Source organism: Gobius niger, assembly GCF_951799975.1.
Source record: "Gobius niger genome assembly, chromosome: 19".
Lineage (NCBI taxonomy): Eukaryota > Metazoa > Chordata > Actinopteri > Gobiiformes > Gobiidae > Gobius > Gobius niger.
In genome coordinates, this window is record NC_136870.1 from 14,180,176 (window position 1) to 14,203,431 (window position 23,256).

General features: G+C 40.5%; 1 protein-coding gene across 1 annotated transcript in view; it reads right to left on the reverse strand.

The window, feature by feature from the left end:
- Positions 1 to 341: 341 nt before the first annotated feature.
- LOC306978710 (rho-related GTP-binding protein RhoN-like) overlaps positions 342 to 23,256 on the reverse strand; it is a 30,184-nt gene continuing 7,269 nt past the window's right edge. Inside the window, exons 3-5 of the mRNA XM_079577374.1 lie at positions 6,989 to 7,098; positions 3,513 to 3,647; positions 342 to 915 (exon numbers count right to left, since the gene is read on the reverse strand). Of these exons, the coding sequence (XP_079433500.1) occupies positions 655 to 915; positions 3,513 to 3,647; positions 6,989 to 7,098 (506 nt within the window). The 3' untranslated portion in view covers positions 342 to 654. The remainder of the gene's footprint in view (positions 916 to 3,512; positions 3,648 to 6,988; positions 7,099 to 23,256) is intronic.

A 23,256-nucleotide genomic window follows, 5' to 3' on the forward strand; every position in this document is an offset into this window, starting at 1 on the left:
ATGTGGGACTTTCTATGTGGAGTTCACATGTTTTCCTATGACTCAGTTACCTGTGAGTGCTTTGGTTTTCCCCATCAGACATGCACAATAAGTGAATCCCCCTGCTGTAGTTGTATCAAACCTAGTTTAATATCTGGGGATGGGCAACCTGCATACAAAAGGTGTGTTCTGGAGATATTCTGATCAAATTGTTGGATCCTCATCATTTGTCCCTTGTCAGTTTCTCATTTTTCTATCCTATGTTCCTTCTTCTCAGACATCGACAAAGAGGACTAAAGGTTTGTGTACAGTTACGTTTATACTTTATAACTCATTTATAAACATGTGCTTGAAAGAAGATGGTTTGTGCGAGCCACTTCTCCTGTCAGAGGCCACAATGTTTTGCCTAATTTATGCAGACCAGTTGAGAACCACCACCTCTTTCGTTTCTAAATATTCAAGTAAAGCATTTGCAGTGTTCTACTCCAGCCTTCCTCATCCTCCATTGACATAGCCACTGAGAAAAGTCGACAAAAGTATGGACAGACACTCCTCATCGTGGTCCATTAAAAAGCATTCATTCCCATTGCATTGTCCTTTATACAGTGCAAAACTAGTACAAGAGTCCAAGTCCATATAATGTGCACTCCTTGTCTCTTCAGGTCTGCGTCGTTCCTACATGATCACGCAGCTTTTGGCCCGGTCCTTCCTGATGGCAGGCGGGTGCTCGTGTACTATCTCAGTCCGGGACGGTTGTTGGGACACCCGTTTGACCCCTCCTTTGCGGGACGCAGCGCGCTTAATAGGCGTGCGGTGGATCCGGTGCACGGACGCCAAAGTGGTGACGTGGAACACATCTCGGACGCTGTTCTCTGAATACTTGGAGGTGCACTCCGCGTAGGCCACTGCGCCGATCTGCCGTGCCAGGCCAGTGCCCTGAAACGCAAGCAAGAACTGAATTAGACTTTGTTTGCTCGGGAAACAGAGAGGTGCTAAGATGTTAATGGATCGTGATGTGTGAAAAGGTCATTTGTGGACAGGCTGCTTTTAGCCTCTTTTAATAAACCTCTCTACTAGTTTTGTTTGTTGTTTTGGAAAGTAGAAATCTTCTCTGGTTCTTTACCATATTTTCTGGACTAGAAGTCGCATTTTTTTCATAGATTGGCTAGGGGTGCGACTTCTACTCAGGTGCGACTTATATATCATATTATATAATTTCACATGTTTGTTATTTTCACACTGACAGCCACTAGAGGGCACTCCAGTATCTGCTACTCCTGAACCCCTGGAAATTTAAAAAACGGTAATCGAGCAGCAGAAAGAAAGTTTGGAAGATCGACTTTTACTGCAATGAAGATAACTAAAAAAGGTAAAAGCTAGATGGCAACAGCAAGAGGAACAAGTTCACAAATGAGAACTTGAACAGCGTGAGAGGCTTGTCAACGATGCAGTTACACCTCCATGTCCAGGTAGTTGCCAAGGCTGGTGCGACTTATGCTCCGGAGCGACTTATAGTCCATAAAATACAGTACTTTGTGTTTTTCCTCTGCAAATTCGAAAGCAAATTTTTCGCATTGACAATGGCATTTACCTTTGCCAGGCTACTGATTTGTAACAGGTCAACTTTGGGAACATTGTTCTCCTTCAACTCCATTTATCTGGGCTTTGGACTGACGCAAAGAGTGTAGTGGCTTGTGATAGTGGTTTCCATAACGTTTATCCTGCACTTAGGAACAGTGGATGAGTTGTTGGTCCAGGATAACCTGCCAGACTCGTACAACCCTTCTTCCTTATTTGCATTATCAACTAGGGCACATGAGCGCCACACACAGACTCCCCTCAGAGACAAAATCCAAAAGCTGCAGAGTGCCATTTAACACGACATTATAAAATAAAATCATTCTCGAAATTAAATGAGGCATCTCAACAGTGTGACAGTCTGTAGAAATGCTGATCATTGAAAACCAGCATGAAGCAACATTAGTCAGTAAACCAGAACTAGAAACGTGCACCATGTCTAAAGCTCTTATCACTATTTTAACATCCATAGACGACTGGGGTTGTGCTACGGGGAGCAGCCGTGGTCCATCAGCTCCACTCTGGTGACCACACTTCCCTCCGGACCTCCTCAGTCGCTCAAGTGGCCGTAATGTAATGCTCTCGGTTAGTGGCCTTTTAAATAACACTCATTACAAGGGGCTTCAACTGCCTCTCCAAGAATAACTACTTCATAAGCTTACATTGCCAGTATTTTTCAACCACAGCAGAGTATAGATAGGTTTGTTTTGCACAGTTGGGTGTCTCTGTAATGATGTGCAGAGTCACCCTTTATGACCCTTGCGATAATGGTACTATTAAACATTCCTTCTAATGGCTATATACACTGATACTTAAGGCTTATATGGGCATAAAGTGAGGTGATTCACATTAGAAACAAATGGTCTGACTTTTTAGCCTTATCATCCTCATCAACTAACTTTATATCATTCATTAAACTTTGTTTTTCCCCAGGACTGCTCTAACCTCAGCATCCGTCCTCTGTACCTTTCCAAACCATCTAAATACGGTCTCTTTAGTTCACATAATGCATTTATGATTACTTCTGCCTTTTGCTTTAAGGATGCCTGAGTCATACGGGATTTAGGCGCTGTACTTCCTGGACAGTTAGTTGCCAAAATGATCTCTCAACACAAAGAAAATTAAATGAGTTTCTTCCTAACATTTAACTATATTTACCTAAATGTTTGCATACAGTGATTGATCGTTTGCTTCCTTTGACTCATCGCTTTTTGTTGAAATGTAGAAAGCCTTTGGGGAGCGACTTGCAAAGGGCTGCAGTGATGCTGTACATGGAGACTCCTGCTCTTAACCCTCTTAATCATATCCATTTGAAATGACATTAAGATATATATAGATATTTTAATTGAGCCACAGCAAAGACTAATATATTGCACCATTCATGAAGCAATTTTGATCTCATTACAGGCAGGCCAATCAAGGCAGGCAATTACCTAGGCCTTGCCCTGGTTGAACAGAAATATTAATTTGTTGACAATAGGCTGCCAAGATGAAATGGAAAATTCACATTAACATGAAAATGCCCTATTAAAATGCATGTGTGCCTTGTTTGTCGCTTCAAGACGCAAGCAAAGCTATTGTGTTATCTGACGTCCTGCTGTTTGTCTGTGGCTCTTTTTATGCACCTCCATATTTGGAATGACATTTTGTTTATTCATTGACAATAAAAGCTGCCACTTTTGCCAAGATATCTTTTAATTTGCAATGTAAGGTTAACGGCAAATAGAAATCAGTGCTGCAGAGAATTACAATGAGGCACAGTGTATGTTATACAGGTTCTGGATGTAATTATGCATAGCAATTGTGGAGTTGTTTTCCTATGCTAATGTATGGATGCATAAGCAGCTCATTTCAAGCCAGGTTTGACACAGTGCATGAAAGGACGAGCTAATTTAACCCCCGGTTGAGCGGTGTCCATGTGCTCTGTGTGTTGTGTGTAGTGCTGTGGGTCTCACCTGCTCATGGGTGACTGGGATGAGCCGATGCTTGGCTAATTCCCTCATCACGCTCAGGTCTGTCCTCATGTCCAGCTTACAGCCCACCAGCACGATCTTAGCGTTGGGGCAGAACTCCTGGGTCTCGCCTTGCCACTGTGGGGAAAATGTGTACATTTTAGATACATTAAATGTGGAATCATCAAGAACATCAATGGGTGGTTGATTTAAGTGGCGGTTGTCATTACGGCTATAATTACCACCAAGGGGAAGTGAATTTGTGTGCTGCTTTTCACATGACACAAGTCACCCAAAGTGCCAGATCTAAACTCGCTCAAGAAGCAGCTTTATCTAACTGAATGATCCTTCTTAATGAGAATAAACCAGGTACAAACCATGGCTGAAATAGTTCTGAACAAGGACTAACCCAATGTGGGTTAATACAGTTGAAGATACCCCTGTACGGGGTAGAGCGGGTCATCTTGTGAGGGTCGGTGGTTAGAATCCCACAGCCACACACTGTTGTTGTGTCCTTGGGCAAGACACTTTACCCCACCTTTACTCCAGTGTCTGTGTACACTGGTGTATGAATGAGTGTGTGAACGGGTGACTGGTTCCTTGATGTAAAGCGCTTTGAGTGCCTAAAGCTGGTAGAAAGGCCATTTATTTATTTACTTACCACAGGTTTCGAAACATTGAGCAAGTGCATGCCTCCATTTGTTTATCATAACCTTCGTGGTGAAAGACAAAACACTTCTAAATAAAAATTAACCCTTAGTGTAATGTAAAATCTGGTGTACAATCATGGTTTACACCAGGGTCTCCAAGTAAATTTCCCAGGGGGCCAAAATAGATCGGAAGTATTGCAGGGGTCCATAAACAAAAACTCCAGTAATATATGTTTTATTTGGGAAAATACAATTGAGGAAATCTTTTTCTATAAATGAATAATAATGAGCCTGACAGGACTGTAGCCTCATAAAAACGGCTTGCACTTGTATTGCACGTTACAAGCCTGTAGTTTCTGCTACACTGTGGTCATTATTTATGCACTCCAGACTAGTGATAAGCTACTATTTACCACGTGGCTATAATGTGTTGTTTATATCCTGAACAGTGCCCTCTGCTGGACATGTATGGAATTCTTCATGTGTGGCTTGAGTGAGCAATTTTTTGCATACTCAGGAATTAATTTTCCACAAGTGGTGGATGGAAACATCTCACGGCCCGCGGGCCGCCTGTTGGACACTCTGTGTACACAAGCGTACACTCGATCATCTAGATCAGTGGTTCCCAACGTTTTTTGTCTTTCGTACCCCTTTGGCCTTTCAGTGGTATTCGTAATGTTGCAGTCAAAATAAACCTACAATTCTCCCAAATCAACACATTTTACTGAAAATATACTTGTTCCCCTTTTTTCAATCTGAAATAGTTCCAAGTACCCCCTGCTAGGTCCTCAAGTACCCCCAGAGGTCCCTGTACCCCTGGTTGGGAGTTATGTGCATTAAAAGTCATTTTTATCAAACATGTCCTCACTGAATGTCCCCGATATATCTTTTGATACTCTGATGTAAAGAGCCAACTTTGTCAAATTGGGTCAAATTGCTGTGATCAAGAAAACCACCAACATGAATAGAAAATTCTAACATTATTTAGTAGTAAATCTTTATAATATATAATATACACACAAAGTTTAAAAATGATAGATGACTTTGAATAAATGCTGAATCAAAAACTTGGAGACGAAATTACCAGAATAAATGATTATTGGCGCTTTTGATGTCGCAAAACTGCATAATTTAGGAGTGTTGGCAAATAACACTGACAGATTGTAGTTGATCGTAATTTGGTGTATTATGCAAAGCTATTGTACTTGTGTTTGTGAGATCCTCCAACTGCACCAACCCGTACAATTTAACTATAGACTTCTCCCTCATAACAAACCTCTCCATTTATTTAATACAAAGACGCCTTTCTCACTGCTGTTAATGCAATTGTTATTTGTCAGCCAGCGCAGTTCTGTCAGACAAATAACAATTGTCAGCAGTGTGTGTCAGGTTTTATCTGACACACACTGCCGCATTGTTAATTTGTTGTGATTTTTTTGTGCGCTATACACAGCGTGGTTTATGGCTGAAATTAAAGCTGGGGGAACCAATTTATTTATCTTGTAGCATATATATTTGGCCAACACTATATATACTGTATAATTGGCCTTGAGAAATGTCTTTGTAACTTTGTGTCAATATCTGCAGCGTTATATTTGAGCGAAATCATCTTGGGAACATGAGGACATAGGAGGTCTCTCTTCTTTGAAGGTTGGAGTGCTGGCCTCTCCATAATCTTCAATTCAAAAAACACTTGATACTTTATTTCAAAGGGGTTTAGAGAGAAGGAGGATATTGGTCGGGTAATGCGAGATGAGAGAGAGATATAGACAGCTTTAGGAGGTGGGGATTGGAAACAGCATTTGAAGAGATTGAACCAAACAGAGAACAAAGGAGAGAGAAAAAGAAGAGGGATGTTTTGCGGTTTAGCATTATGATTGTGGTGAATGGACAAGAGGTGGTCCAATGTTAAAGAACTATTTTTAGCCTTAGGGTGGGTCTTGAGCATCAAAAGCGATGCACAGGTTGTATATAGGGAAAAGGGCAATATTACTCTCATAAACACTTTAAAATATAATAATTTGAGCCAAACCACAAGCATAAGTGACACAATGTTGTAGAAAATGTAGTTATAAAGTCTGTAGCTGGCACCAACGAGCTAAAAAAGTACTCAATCATGTCTCATTACCATATTCAGGTGGTTGAGATAATAAAGATATCAATACAATGAATAGAGCAGCCCTCCACATGTCACTGTGGCATCCTGGGCATGCCTTTGTGGATCAATACTTATTCACTGCTAATGATCAGAGCATGTAGCCGGGGCAGGGGTCAAGTTGGCCTCCCGAATGGAACCCTGGAGTTTGTGAGAATTTGTCCACTATAGAATGGTCAAGTGGGTTTTGTTGTCCTGATAATGCAATGGTGAGTGAGTGGTGACTGAAGGAATGTGTGTAAAGTGCTGACGAATGCAGGTTGACCAGTGGGAAAATGTTTGAGTTTGCGATTTATGTTGTCGCAAGTAAACGTGTCAGATTTGAAGGGTGAGACTAGATCTGTTTGTGACTAACCATGACTTTGATATATATACCTTAAATACTGTTGTACCTGTGTTAATCTAAAAACCTTAGGGCCATTGGGCTATTATCAACCAGAGATCAACAAGAGGGCTTAATGCTGCAGTATAGGCAAGACTTAGCCCTGAAGACTGATACAAGGCTATGAATTGTTGCTAAAAGTGAGGAAATTTAAGTGTCAAAAGTATTGCATAGCTGAACGCATGACCTATTGCAAGTGAAAGGCCAAGCATAACAAGTCCAAATCTCACAGTGGAATAAAAAATGTTATATATTAAAAGGTTATGCTCACACTTGTTAATGTGATACTGACCTTTTTGAGCACACTGTCCAAAGTCTCGGGACGGCTGATGTCAAAGCAGATGAGGACGGCGTCGGCGTCGGGGTAAGCCAGTGGTCTCACGTTGTCATAGTAGGCTGAACCTGGAGAAGAGAAAAAAATTATTAATATACTAACTAGATTTATATATTATATATTATGGGTATACGGTATGTGTTAAGTCCAATCTGTCAAACCAACTGGATTTTCTTCACGTGAGGCTGTGCCCCACAAGATTCAACAACACCTGAAGAGCACAGGTGTTTGAAATCCTCTCTCAGTCACAAAGCAGTCTCTGCTTGAATGGTGAATCAGAATTTTGCAGATAACTTTTTGGAAAGTGGGCTTGTTTAATTCATTAAAGTTTATGGCATCGCTTTGGATTAAGGTGTGCTCATTAAGTATTAAGAAGCATTAGTAATCGTTTTAGGCATAGGGTAAGGCTTAAGGTCAGGGTGAGGTTAGGGGTTGGCTATGAATAAGCTTATTTTTAATGGCCTAACAGATAAAAGTATAATAGAAGTGTGCTAAAACTTTACAAGCATATTATGAATGTTAATTAATCCTTATTAATACTTAACGAGCACACCGTAATATAAAGCGTTACCAAGTTTATATTTATTTACCATTATTGTAACTGATATCAGATATCACCGACATTTAAACCCCCATCCCTCTGTGGCCTACTTTCAATTAAATATAAAACTGCCACTTATGGTTTCAGTATAATACAGTTACAGTAGTACAGACGATCTTCAAAACAAACGTATGTAGAAATGCCTTATTGGCATTTGAAATCGGCCTGCATGAAAGACCACGAATAAAGGACTGAACTGAATTGCTGCAAATCTGTCTCTTGGCAACACACAGTATAGCTATAGATAAGAAAAGCCACAACACAGACAAATACTTAATGAAACGCAGCCGTGTTAAATGTAATTTGTATGTGTGCTCAAGTGGAAGTAATTGCTGAAATGTGCTTTCCATAAACAACAGGGAAACCCACCAGCGGGAGATAACGGCACAGAAGGGAATTAAGCGGGTTTCACTAGAGCTATCCAGGGTGCTGATAAGGCACTGCACCACACAGAGAAATACATCTGCATCTCAGCTGTGATCCCACCAGAAAGCCCCCAAAGCCATTTCAACAGAAGATCAGCCAGTCAGAGATCCAGATCGAGCCATTACTTTCTGTCCGGTTCCTGTGGTGTTTCCAGATTGACCTCACATGAGCTATTTGTCTTTTGATTATGTGGTTTCCTCTGAACAGATGATTGAGTTGGGGGAGGCGCTTTAGTGCCAACATATTTGCTCTGAGGTATAGCCACTTAATAATGTATCTTGATAGTCTTTGCTGCCAATCCCAAAGATGCGTTATTCTAAACATTCATCTTATTCAGGAAGTGGCAATGAGCGCCATCATCTTATGCTCACGGCCAAACTGCAGGTTTAACTTGAGCTGACATGGGCTTTGATTTCCCTTTTTTGATGTGACATGTAACATTTCAGACATTTTCAGACTTAAAGCAGTACTAAGTAACGTGTTTACCTTAATAAATCCTTTTCGTAGTCCCTTTGCGGGTAATACAAGTGTTTATGGGATGATTGGAGGGTCTTTCATCTCCCCCTGGTGTCTCTGACCAGAAAACCATGTTTGCAACTTGACTGCCACCGGTCCGGAGAAAGCAATACACACTAATGAAATCACGAAGAAGAAGCTAACATGCTAACGGGAAAGCTAACTGCGGGCTAACGTCACTTTAAACAGTATTTACAGCAAAGTTTGAGTGAAAAAAAATAATTCTATTGTATAATTGGATGCACAGTAACCCTCTCTCCCTTCGCCTTTCCTGTCGGCGTAGTATTTACTCTCCAAGACAATTAATAAGTTAAAAAATCGTAACTTGCTACTACACCTGCAGTTGCGCTTATGGCCTCTAGGGGGAAGAGTTACTTAGTACTGCTTCAAAGGGACTATACCTAATTTGGAACTTTTTTGGTCGAAATGTGACGAGATGGGTATTTTTACCGTCACTGCCGTCAACCCCTTTTGAGTTGACCATACACAACATCAACGAATCATTATATGGTGCAAATGTCACGCATCAGGCTGATTTTTTCACAAATGACTACTTTTACAACATACTTTTATGGGGCAAAAATAATTTGAACTTACAAAAAGAAAAAAAAATCAGGTATAGCTCCTTTAATAGAAAAATAGAAAACCTTTAGTGTCTACTTGATAAAAATGTTGATCTGCTTCAGTTTTTTACAGTTCCTCACAGTCAAACCAAGCAAGGCAGAGGGACAACAGGAAGTGAGAAAAAATATCACTCACTCTTTCATTTACTCTCTAACCTGGGGGACGGAAAGGCCTGAAATCAGACCAGGCCAGACCAGACCAATTCCAATTCCAATTCCAGTTTGTTTGGTTGAAATAAGTTATTACCAATTATTTTCATGTTTTGATACATTCACACAGGATTATTTTTGGAAAAGTGCTCGGAGCTTTTCTGGTAACATTTCCACCATAATTTCCATTAGAAAAATGCGCGGTTGCCTCTTGTCTCTAACTCTACAGACACTATATGGTTGTTTTTCTCTATAGGAATCTGTTCAGCACATTATTGTTTAGGTGCCCGCGCCCTATGCACGGTGACAAAAGCTGCTGGTGTTAGTGACAGAGTGGAAGCGAGTGGGGAGAGTTGTTCCCCTCCAGTCAGGAATGCGTCCCCTGTCCCGGGTCACAATTGTCCCATTCATCTACGGGACCCCACAGCAGAATAAAAACATGCCATTCTCAAATCCCAGGTGCTGTTTTGTATATAGCATTCATTATCGCATTGTCACTTGTCCATCACGGTTTATGCGAGGTCTCCACACCCACACAGTGTCTTCTGCCGAGGAGCGAAGTTCATCGCAATTATATTTAATCATAGTTATTACTGCCTGAGCGCTCTGTAATGACTGACAATGAGAGGAAATGAAAAAGTTTGAGCCCAAAGCAAACTCAGTAAATTGTTGTATATCAAATGTAGCAAGTGGCTCTGGATGCTTTCATTTATACAAACATTTTATTGCCATCCGGGAAAATACAACATGCTCGGCCCTTGTTTAGCATATAATTAAGGCTTCTGTTTTGTTTTTGAGGTTTTATATCCAACGTGGAAGTTTGTCTAAGCTCTCAGTCGTACAGAAGTTTTCCATTGTAAGGGAATTTATCCAATAAGACAAAAGACCATATAGTACTAGATATTTAGTCAAGCAATTTCCACATTGAAGCTTCACAGAAAAACGGTTGTTTTTTAGAATTGAGATATTGGTTTGAAAAAGTGTTTCTCTTCTCATGATGCTGATGAAATCTTATACAGTGAGAGGGAAGACTTTTTCTATGATTGGCTTACAATGTGGAAACTACTTGGCTAAATGTCCAATTTATGGTCATTGAAGTGCAATAACTGATCAAAAGTTGATGTATCTATAAGTCCACATCTCACATCTTGTTTTGAAATAGAACACCCCGTTCCCCGTCTCGATAAGAAGCAGCGAGGTCCATTCATGGGGAAATTCATCGCTTGTATATTTTGCTGTTACACTTGCGCCGCTTCTCAAGATAGCAGCTAACCAAAACACATTACTCTGCATAGCTGTAGCCTACATAGACCAGAGGAGGTGCTTACAAAGCAACTCTGCAAATGAAATCGTGTAACTTCTCATACTATGGCCCAACAGTATTTTATTCAGCAAGATCAAGAGAGGCTGAGGTTAGAGCCGCGCTTTGTCAGTAAGATAAACAGCAAAAGGGCAAAAGTCTATTCGACAAAGTGTGAAATATGTGAAGAAATGATGCAAAGAAAAGAAACGTGGAGAGAACTGACCTCTGAAAAGGCTCTGGTCTTATAGTTCAGAAATAAATGCTTTATTTAGCAAGGAAACACTATTGGGTCAATCTAATAGTAGTAGATAAAGTTACTTATTGAGCCCCCTTCATTCATACATGTCTCAAAAATAAAGAATTTCCCAAATGACATTAATTAGTTCCGGGATGAATACTTTTTCCAATGATAAGTAAAATAGGTTACATCATGTCTCAAAAACTGCACAGATGACTTTCTTTTTGGGCGATATTTTCCCCCATATTTTCTAGAAAACCAGAATGGGAAAATAGCGGCTTCATATCTGTATTTTTTTGTCGCCAGTCTTGGGTTTAAAAAAAAAGTGTGTTGGCATTTGCAATGACATTTTTGACCATTTGGCTTTAGGACCGGACCCTGACAGCGTATAACACAAATTGTAGCTAATCCGGCCGTGGTTATTTTAGCCCGGTGACACACAGGGCTGTAACATGTGCGCTGGCTGCAGGTGCGCTCCCACTGACACTGTGGCCATTACTCAACATGACGGACCAGCAATGAGGACCGCTTCATTTAGCAGAGCACAGGCTGGGTGGTGTGAGAAGTGAACGGGGGTTGGAAAAGTTCTGGCCTTGAGTGTGAATTAATACAGCGAAAGATGGAGTAGAAACGGTAGAAATGGCACACATTAAAGTGCATTATGAGAGTTAACACAAATATTAGGATTTTGCTGTGGGATAATAATGCACTTGTCTTTTCTGGTTTGACTTTTGTGATACTAATTATTTGGACACAAGAAACTTTTCCTAGTTATCCAGAGTGTTGCTGGTACCTGGAGATATTTTTTGGGGAATTTATGCAGTTCTCATGTTTGAAGAGTTTCGTGGCGCTAGGCTAATGCAAGGCTAGCGCATTTCTACGATGTCAGCTAGCCTGCATTAAAAACAGTCTGACCCGCTCCACAGAGCACCTGAGGCAAATCACTTATAACACCAGACTAACCATATAAATGTCTGTGTCGATAGAATATTTTTTGGAATATAACTGACCTTGCATCACATGAATGATCGCATTTTGAGGGACTATTTTCTAGCAGATCACTCCACCGCTGCGTAGCTTATACAAACACGAAGCAGATGCTGCTCAAATATAAGGTATTTAAATGCAAAATGGTTAAAATTATTCTATAAGTGATTTGCCTCAGGTGCTCTGTGGAGTGCGTGAGACTGTTTTTAATGCAGGCTAGCTGACATCGTAGAAATGTGCTAGCCTTGCATTAGCCTAGTGCCACGAAACTCTTCAAACATGAGAACTGCATGAATTACAAAAAAAATATCTCCAGGTACCAGCAACACTCTGGATAACTATGAAATGAGGCCCTATGTCAAAAATCCTGAAATATACCTTTAATCTATCCATAATGTTTGGACTGTGAACATATGGTATATAGCATGGAACTTTCCCTCTTGTCTTAAACACCTTTGCACATTGCACTTTTTAAACGCTAAACATAAAGTTGCAACTTCACTGGTAAAACTATATGAATAATATTTAACCAGACATTATCTTATACTAAAGCAAAAAAATGTGAACTCAAGAAAACCTATGCTTAATGAAGCTTCAGTGCAAATTCAACCTGGAAGACCTGCCTTTACCAATCATCCAATCACGGCCCCAGCTCAAGCCGCACCTTTCGCATCAGCCAATCATCGCAGCTGTTTATTCCTGCTTCAGCCATTCATTCTTAAACTTCCTGGTCAATCACTCGGCCGTTTCCCGGCCGTGCTGCGACCCTCCTCTGCCCCTCCTCGGCTCTGATCGTCGCTATCTGGTCACCCCAAGTCTCGTCCCACCACCACCAGTGTTCGGGCCCCGGGGGAAGATTCTGGCTCCATCAATGCCATGTATTCCATATCATAACTGCAATCTTCCGCCATTACAAGTGAAACATGAGAAAGTTACCAGATATCACAAAGAACCAAGGCTGTCAGAACAGAATCCACAGACTAATGCAACAAAGAAAACAAAACACCTAACCTTGGCTATTACGAAGTCTTGTATGAATTGAAAAAGTGCTTCTTTTTCTTTTATGTTATCGCAGAAGAATCAAAACGTTGACCTTTTCTAATATCAATATGTTCAGTCAACCCAAAAATGTATTAATAAAGTGGTTCCAGAGAAAGGTGTTGCTTATTTGACACAATGGTGAAAAGCAAATATCACTTTCAGCAATATTTTTTGAAGGAATGCTCAAACCAGCAAGAAATTATCCAGTGAATCTCATCACTTGCAAACAATACTCATCACTGAGAGTCTAAAAAAGTATTCATAGTTACCCATTTAAACTATATATATACAAGACCTATTCTTTGCATCTTTCATTTCATCTCAAATGCTCTCAGCCTAATCTAAAGAGAACATGTGTCCGCCCTTATGATAGTTTTTCGATGTTCAAAATCAATACTTGTCAAAGAGCAGCAGCCAGCCTGTCATGTCAGTGTAGAAATTTCACCACATTATCCCAGACATAATCATTATTAAGTCCTTGGGTATCGGCTGTGCTCACTCAACCCAGTCTAAATGTCCACACTGCACATTTCTGCTTCCACTGTGGCGGCTAATCCACAGGAGCGCAGCCTAATGTGTATTGATCTGAGAGCTTTTTTTTTTTTTGACCCTCCTGAGGACCTGTACTTTGATGCCCCACATGGGAAGATTGTTGTTGCCGACTACAGGCCATCTGTCTCCGTCGGAAACCTCGACAATCTGATCAAGTACAATATTTATTAGGCTGTTTGTAGCGACATAAGCAGTGGCATTTGGAAAACATTGATCCAATTGTTTCACAGTGAAATTTAATTATCGGTTGACATTTCGCAGCAAATATTTAATAATAATGACGGCATATTATTTTCTTTGGCAAGGATTCTGCTGTGCTGATTGTCACTGGGGGTTGGGTATCAAGTGAGATAAAATTTGGACTGAATTACAGAATTACAGAATTACGGTTCCATTGTTTGAATGGATGAAAGTCTTAGTAATAACACCCATTACAGGAAAAAGGACAGAATAACAGTTTCAAAGAAAAAAAAAAGAAAAATCGAGCCCAAAATCTATTTGAAAAGACGACAGTAATGCTAATGACTCTATTGCCTGGTCCACTTAGAAAAACAAAAGAAGCAGCTAATCCTCCGTTCATACGTCAAACAGAAGCTCACGCTGAACGATTTGCCCGGAGCCGTTGAGGCGTTCATGTGGGTGACTTCAGAGCTACTTGTCATTGATCCGTGTCTCCGAAGAGCAGAAGAACCCACTAGATCTATCCAACCTATAGATTACAGTTCGCCACATAACGACCTCTGGCCTGGATACTGTGCTCTTGCTTGTGTTAATATTATTCATTTGTAATTTGAGTCCAGAGTTGGTAAATGTACAGCTATAATGCCATCATTTTATTCTCATTACTCCATCCGATGATCACATACCCTATGGATGTTTTGTCCTTGTCTGACAGTAGAGAGCTCTCCCATCATGCACCACTTTCTCTGTACCTCCTATCGATTTGGTCCGTCCTTTAAATTGTTTATACAGTCTTATTATATGAACTATCTTGATAAGTGGTGTCTAAATGAGCCCCTTAGGCGCGTCTCTCAATTATGAACCCGTGCAAGTCTTATCATCTACAGTGCTCTTCATTAGTTTTCGCAGCAATCTGAATACGTCGCCGATAGATAACACCCTTTTCTTACTTGTAAAACTCATTTGAATACAGCCCCAGTCGTGTTTTCAGGAGAGACCCGGCTCAAAGCTGTGAAGTGGCTGATAAGACACAATGGGCCTCGGCGTCGTGTCCTTGTACCCATGGATTTTCTTTTGGTCAGACCAACCTTCAAGGAAATCATTACCAATGCTCCACTGTGACAATTCAGTCTGGTGTAATATTATTGCAAACTGTATAAACTTAGATAAATGAGTGCGGTGCAGTGAATGGTTTATTGGATTGAGAGTTTTGCATGTATGGCCCTAGACTCTGAGGGTCCTGCTCACAGATGACACCCGAGATTCACATTGTAGAACATCCATGTTTGATCATGTATTAACCTGGCCATGAGCGCCACTGCAGGTGTCGTAGCATGTTGCGATTTTTTTTTTACTCATGAATTGTCCGTGAGAGTAAATACTACACTGACAGAGACGACAAACAGAGAGAGGGATATTGTACATTGTGCCACAACTCAATGACACAATGGAGATACATTTTTTTCACTCAAACTTGGCTGTAAATACTGTTTAAATGGCGCTAGCCCGCAGTTAGCTTTGCCCGTTAGCCTGTTAGCTTCCTACCCAGAGGCAGGAAAGTTGCAAGGGTGGTTTTCTGGACAGAGACACCAGGGGGAGATGAAAGACCCTCCAATAACACCTGTATTACCCCCGGAGTGACTATGGAAAGGATTTATTAAGGTTAACAAGTTACTTAGATCTTCTTTAACCCTCACCTGAGCCGACCACATTTTCTCTAGTTCGGCTTTACCCAAATGTAAAACGTTCTTAAACAAAGCGATGAAAACATGGGATGAAAATACAACAGAAAAACTGTCAAAAAAGCAACATCAGAGCGACAAAAACACGATTAAAAAGTGAGTCAGTTTTGTTCATAAACTCAGCATGAATACTGATCGGTGTAAAGTAAATATAATAAATAAATAGATAAATAATCAAGTGATGTGTCCAGACAGTGACCTGTACTATGTAGATTAGGTAAATATTGTCATTGCCGTCTCATATTTCAGTGGGAATATGGCCTAGCAATGACAGAGGTTCTTCCCGGTGTGTTATTAAGACTTCAAAACTAAACTATAAACTACAAATCTGTCTAGCTGCTGTTCCACAAGGACGTCCTTTCCGTCAACTCCTCTTCCAACTTTAATTTCATCACTCCTCTGTCATTGCCAAAGTCTCCTGAAGAACTGATGACTGCTGTATAGATGCATTAGATGTATTTTTTTTTTCAGTTTAGCACCTCCACGTATAAGTGTCGCCTCCCGCAGAGTTGGAACATCCTGCCGCGCTGCGAGGAACGTGGCTCTGTGGCTGGCTGTGCACAACTCACATAGAGCTGTCCCGACTGACGCACAAGCCCAGCGTGTGCAAACATCGCCTACTGGGCTGATATAGGCCAAAGAATAACAAGTGAGTTTAGTAAGTGTTGCTGCTTGACTGCTCAGATAGAGACACGGCACATAAATGGGATGCCTTGTACTTTAACCAATACAGAAAGGAGACGGAATGCCATGTAAACTCTCTTTTTATTATTCTATTGACAATAGACACTGATGGTACTCGAACAAAAATATCTCCCCGCGTACTCTTTCCTGCCCAGTTTTTCGTCATCTTCCCCGTACGTACTGAGGTAAGAGCAGCTCGTTGTTATGCAGATTTGTGAATGACACACAATATCCTGCAGCAGAGACGGAGCCGGTGGCACTGAACACAATGCACTGATCAACTCTGTGACAAGAGGAGCCTGATTTCCTACTGCCTGCTCCGTACAGCCAGGCAGCGGTTTGAATAAAAGCCCCCGTTTATTCCAAAAGTGCTACACGGAAAATGTGTGGTTCTGACATTATTCGTATTATAAATAGCCTCCAGGGAAAGAGAACAGAAAATACAATTCTTTTAATATTGAGATGAGGGATTGAGGGTGTGTGCTGTAATGTATTTAAACTGCCTTTTGTTACTGTACTGCTGCTACTTCTTGTTGGTGAAAAAATAGGACCAAGAGGTGAAGATGAAAACGTGAGTGTCTACTGCTAATTATTTATTTGTAGTGATTGTGAACTTTTTCTCCTCTCACTTCCTATTGGCCAGCCTACGTCATGTTGTGAGTGACAGGGAGACTGAACCAATCGGCGTAAAGTGTGAACTTAAAGGAACAGGCCACCGTTTTTACATACTGAGATATGTTCTTACCTGAGCTTAGACGAGTTGATGCGTACCTGTCTGGTCTTTGTGCGTGTGCTCAGTCACGCACAGCGACCAAAGATGTTGTTAGCATTTGGCCTCTCCCAGCAAATTCCTATGGCTCCAAACGGGGTGAAGTTCAACTCGTCTAAGCCTAGGTAAGAACATATCTCAGTGGAGTTTGTTGTCATTGATAACCAAGTCAAAACACAAGGCGCCAAATAGTCAATGTTGTAGCTGTACTACAGAGATGGACCGTATTGTACAACCAAACAAAAAAAATGGCAAATTAAATTCATTCTCTATCACAACTGTTGCAAATATTGATGAAGCTGTTGCTATGATTGTGCAGAACTACTACTATTACAAATACTAACAAGACTACAGCTGCTGCTACTGCTGCTGCTATTACCACCAATAACTGCTGTTGCTGTTGTTTACAATAGTAGTTAGCAGTAGCAGTAAATATTACTAGAATCACTTCTGCTGGTATTATTTTCTACAATGTACAGTCTTAACCTTTTACCTCCTGCCTTAATCGAGCACATTTTCTCCAGTTCAGCTTCATGACTGGAGCTTACAACCTATAGTCCAGTGTAACGCCTCATTTGAAAGCTAAGGCTACCTTTGGAGTGCATTTTTGTAGCTTTTTTGTTGGCTGTTTTGCTGCGTTTTTTTGAGGCTTTTAAGTAACCGTTTTGCTGCGTTATCATCGCTTTCTTGGTGCTTTTCATTGGTGCGTTTTCATCCTCATTTATGTCTCGCTTTTGTCGCTTTTTTCAAGAAGCTTTCAGATTTGGTTAACGTCGAACTGGAGAAAATGTGCTCGGTTAAGGCGGGGGTTAAGAGGTTAAAGTCTAAAGCTCCTCAAGATTCAAAATTGACCCAAAAGAGATTTGTCTTGGACACACCAGATGCTACACAAATTCAGAAGCCTGCTCCATCCTTACATTTCAATGCCTTCACTTATTCAGCCATGCAAACTTAAGCTAAAGTTTTCTGCAAGATGAGCGACTTTTGCTTCAGAGGATGAAAATACATTATGCTCATATAATTGTAATACAAAAGCTCAATAATGGATTAGTTTGGAAATGTGTACGTTCTTAAAAAGTGTAAAAAGTGAAACCCAGGCGAAGTGTTATTTTCCCTGGTGAAATGCATATTTGTGAGTCAGTGGGCTCGGGGGGTGAGAGCGGAGTTTTGAGTGAAATCAGCAGCCCTCCAGATTAATGACAAACAGACATATGTGCCTCGCTCTCCTCCGCACTGAGCTCCTGTCGAGAGTTTATGTGCCGTCAGCTTCAGCACGGGCCACATCGCTTTAACCACGGGAAACATGGCACTCAATAACAGAAAGATGTGCTTATGCAGCCACTAGGAAATGTAAAAGTTTACCCACAATATATATAACTTAGCCTGATGCGCTTGAACTTTCACACATCCATAATGTCTTGTGATCGTGAATGTAAAACCTATTTATCTGAACATTCTGAACAATTGGTTTATGATTTCTTAACCATATTGTCTTTTATTTTTCATCTGAGATTGTGAATCTTTTATGAGTTTTATTTTAGAAAATGATTTATGTTTTTGTTATCCACTAATAGCTGAGAGCAGTTGAGTGGCCACAGCTCTGTGTTGCATTATAGATAGTGCTTGAACCTCTTAAGTGGACACTCAAAGCTCTGAGTGCTCTAAAGTCTGTGATTACCTTTTGTTCATGTATGTTATTATGGTCTTGACCCAATAACTGCAGATTTAACTGACTGTACAGCAGGTGTGGGCATAAAAAACCCAACACAATACAGGATGGCACTAATTTCCACTTTAGGTAAATACTGCACACATGGTAAACAAGGTTAAGGACACAAAGTAATTGGGTTTTTTAATAGTAAAAAATAATGTGTCTTTTCTAATAGTCTGGCTGAGGGCTCCTGTCTAAAAGTAGCGTGTGTGTTGTTTGGGAGAATGAGACTTGAGGATGCAGCTGAGGCCCAGGGACAGGCGCCGTCCCTTGTGACTGGACACAGTTTGAGGCCCTTTATTTTCTACTGACTTCAATAACGAGACACCGAGAACAGAGGGGAGACCGTGAGTAACAAGTCGACAGCTCAATGAAGACCTGCTACATACGTTTTCCTGATCTTGGCTTTCATTTGATTCATATTTAAAGCTGAACCAAGTAACTCATGCCCCTAGAGGAATATTGTACATTGTGCCACAACCCAATTACATAATGGAGATTATTTTTTTCACTCAAACTTGGCTGTAAACACTGTTAAAGTGGCACTAGCCCGCAGTTAGCTTTGCCCGTTAGCCTGTTAGCCTGTTAGCCCCGGAAGTAGAGCTGTGACGTCACCACTTAACAAACGTATTGCGTTTCCGACCTGGTGCAGGGAAGTTGCAAGGGTGGTTTTCTGGCCAGAGACACCAGGGGCAGATGAAATTACCCTCCCCCCCCAATCAACCCATTAACACTTGTATTACCCCCAGAGGGACTACGAAAAGGATTTATTCCAACTCTCTCCATTTCTCTCAGTTTGGACCGAATAGTGCAGCACTAAATATATTGCAAAGATGAGTCCCATAGTCTCAGTCCTAAATGGGTAAGTGCACGATTTTCCTTAGACCCGCAAGATGCCAGAGAGATGATTGGTAGCACTACAGCACATTTATATCATACCGATAGGATGGAAATAGCATGGTACCTAAGAGTGTATCGACATGATGAAAGTGCAACCAGAATTTCTACAATTGGCCTACAACAAAAAACTGAATCATACACATTTCCACTGTATTGTGATTTGCTCCCATGCACCTGTATATATTCTATTATCAGAGCCACTTCATCACCTTTACTCCTAAACTCCCAACATATCATTACTTACGCCACAGCTTGTTATTTATAGGATCCCCATGCACTCCCAAACAGGTGCTGCCCCGCTCATGGTAACCCCACAACAGCTCCAACAACCCAATTCGTCCTTATTCCTGCTTTGGTGTAAAATCACATCTGGAAAAAGCTGCTTTCAGGGACTGCGTGCTTTAAGTCATAAAAACAATCGTGAGTAATGTGTTTTGAATCGGGAAAGTGCTGATTAGGGACGGACGTTATTATCAGGTCATTCATACAGATTTGTTTTGGAAGCTTGTCAGGACATGTCTTAAGAGTTGTGATTTTGGCATTTGCTGAAGATCCTCGAGGCAGGAAGGCGTGACTCACTGATCATAATAAAACTGTCTCCTGAAGAGGGGAAAGCTTATTTTAGCATCAACAAGTTCAGTTAGTGGCAAGTCCTCCTCCCTCAATGAGGTACTTTATGCAGAAGCAGAACTCGGGAAGCTTCTTGAATGAAAGGTGAAAAGTCTTTCATTCTAACAACCCACTACAGACGACTACTTTTTGAAAAGCTCTGATACAATGTTTTCTTAGTATTTCAGTCATTTTATCTACTAAGGCAGTGGTTCTCAACCTTTTGGAGCCGCGACACCCATTATAACAGGTAAAGAGGTTCGTGACCCCCCGCCCGGGCCACACCGTGAGAAATAGGAACATTAGCCGACATAATTCTTAAAAACAAAGGAAAAAAAACAAATGGCTGAAATAAAATTCATCAAAACTATGAACAAATAATGGCACTCTGGTAAAATAGCAAACACATGCTACCATAAAACAATAGATTATATGCTAATGAAAATATGTATATTTTATCTAAATGATCTGGTGACCCCCCAAATTTGTCTCGCGACCCCCTTGGAGGTCCCGACCCCCAGGTTGAGAACCACTGTACTAAGGCTTGTGATTGCGAAAAGGAAACTCCAACTTATCTTATGGCAAATGAAGCCAAACATCAAAACATAATATCCAAACAAACATTGCAGAACCAGTTTGTAAACATTTTGCAACTGAAATTACTTCACCGTAAATCCTAACCTAACTAAGCTATCTTGGCTCAATTGTGCTCCAATGTTATAGTACCCCTTTTTAATTAGGTCATGGAGACCCAAATCTAAAAATGTATATGTGAGTTCAGATGCATCTTGTTACAATTCAAGCTATAGTGACCAAAACCGTTTTTTCCTTAAAATCACATTATTAACCAAGCAGAAAATCTTGTTGTTTTTTGAATATAAGTAATATTGTCAGTATTATTTTGGAGCAACATTTGGGGAAATACCCAAAATAGACATTTATAATATTATTAATTAATGATATCACTTCCGTTCTTGAACCCACCATCTACTGTTCTCCAGTCTATATGTCTATCCACTCAACTCAGTCTTGTTGTCATGCTGGGTGTAATTAATTTACTAACCATTATAACAGAAATTCAGGATCATGATAAAGTGTTTTCAGAGGCATAAATAATTCCCAATTCTGCAGTCAGTTTATAAAATTTAATCTAGTTCAATATGATCTCAAAGTAGTTGAATTATTTTAGTTCATAATTATAGCCTTCTTGAAATACACAATAAAAACATGAGTAATATAACAAGCATCGCACATTATTGTTTTATTATTATTTTATTATTATTTTTTGTCCAAACAGGGATCGATCCAGCTACCTTTGAGTCCACGTTAACTCAGTTGGTTTAGGCTTATGTACCACAACCACATGATGCTATAGCTAGTCAGGGTTTACAGTGAATAAATGCTGTTTACATTTTACAGTGGAGGGGTCCCCATTTGTTGGTGTAGTGATTTTTGAGGGCCCGAAAGGTTTGGTATTTGACAGGATGAGCCGTCAATTTAACTTCAACAACAAATGAATACTATCATGTACTATTGCTATTCATCATTTGCACAACTTCAGCAGTGTTTCTGGAGTTAAGAAGCCAAACCTTCAACATAAATCCATAATTTCAGAGTTAGCCACATGGCGCTTACATGTTTCACACAGTAGTCTGACTGTATTATAATACAAAGCACAACCCATGAACAGACGGGATTAAACGCATGGTTATTATCCCTGTGGCAATGAAATAATTCAGTGTTTCGTTTAATCCTCTATTTCTTTCAACATTTGCCTAAGACCCAGTAAAAAGGCATAAAGCTTATAACCTATAGCTGTAGTTCCCATACTCCCCATACTCTATAGGTCAGAGAATTACCAAAAAGCTTGATCTCCATTTTTTCTTTGTAGAAGGTTCATACTGTCTTCTTAGGTTAAGAATATTACAGGTTTGTTTCTTATAGTAGATCGAAACTAGTCAAGCAGGTGAACTAAACCTTCTGTCCTACTATAAGAAACAAACCTGTAATATTGATCTCCATTTATTTGAATAGAAACAATGTTTACTTGTTTCGCATGCACATTGTGAACTGTTGACACAGAAGCCAGCCGCATCCTGTTCTGCTTCTGTAACTTTGCGTGACAGGTTGGGTTTTATAGACCATCCTGTTGGCAGATACGTTCTTTAAAGTTTGCAGATTTGGCTGAGCCTTGGGGCCTGTTCTTGTATCGTGCATTCCTGGTTTGAGGTGTGACTCCGCGGGTCACACTTGTTGTTTCTCTCCTCTCACCGTCGACTTCTCTGTGACATCTCACTTTTTCTGTTTTTGTAACGTTTCTTTGCTGGAGGCACAACAGCATGTTTCTTTTTTTTTATATATATATATCACTGGTGAGCGCGTAGTTGAAGGCTATTAAACCTAGAAGAAGTCAACAATAAGAAAAGTTTTGAGGAACACTGTCATTTTCAATTCAGTATAATTAAGTTGCTAATTAGACTACTTCATTATTCATTATTTTGCTGATTCAGTTGATGCTTCGGGATGCAAAATAAGGCTTCAAACTACCAGACTGTGCACTTTCCTCACAATCTCTGACAACCACAAACAATATATGTAAGCAATGAATTAATGAATCGTGGCTGGAGACTCAGAGTGTGTCAAACTGTGAAGATTTAACCAAGAAGTTGCTGTTTGGGTTTGTAATAGTTAAATATTTTATAACGTGTGTTTTCGGGTTCCAGATTATGTGGATGCAGTGGCTTTACAGGATTACTGCGGGGAATGAGGAATAGATTGAGAGGGAAGCGAGAGGTGCGGGACATTAAGACAGATAGAGACAGAAGAAGGAAAACGCTAGGCTAAGCTAATCATGAGGAGGAGTGCTGAGAGGGCTCTGACCCGATACAGCGGGGCTCCTGACCTCCTGCACAATGGATATGAACCTCTGAACGAGATTTGAAGTGGATATGCTATAAGGGGAGAGTGGGAAAGGTCAGTGCGTTTCTAAGCTTTGTAAACGGAACAACTGAAATGCATTTTGGTTTTTATTAAGGGTCACTTGATACAGCGGCCAGCCCAGAGCCTGATAGCTATGACTAAAATCCAAGTAAAATGTATCAAATCGTGAGCTTCCTAATGGCTGAAATCATTTTGATTCAGTGCTTTTCTGTGGTTCTTAAACTGTGGTATGCGAGCGGCTTCAGTTGCTAGTG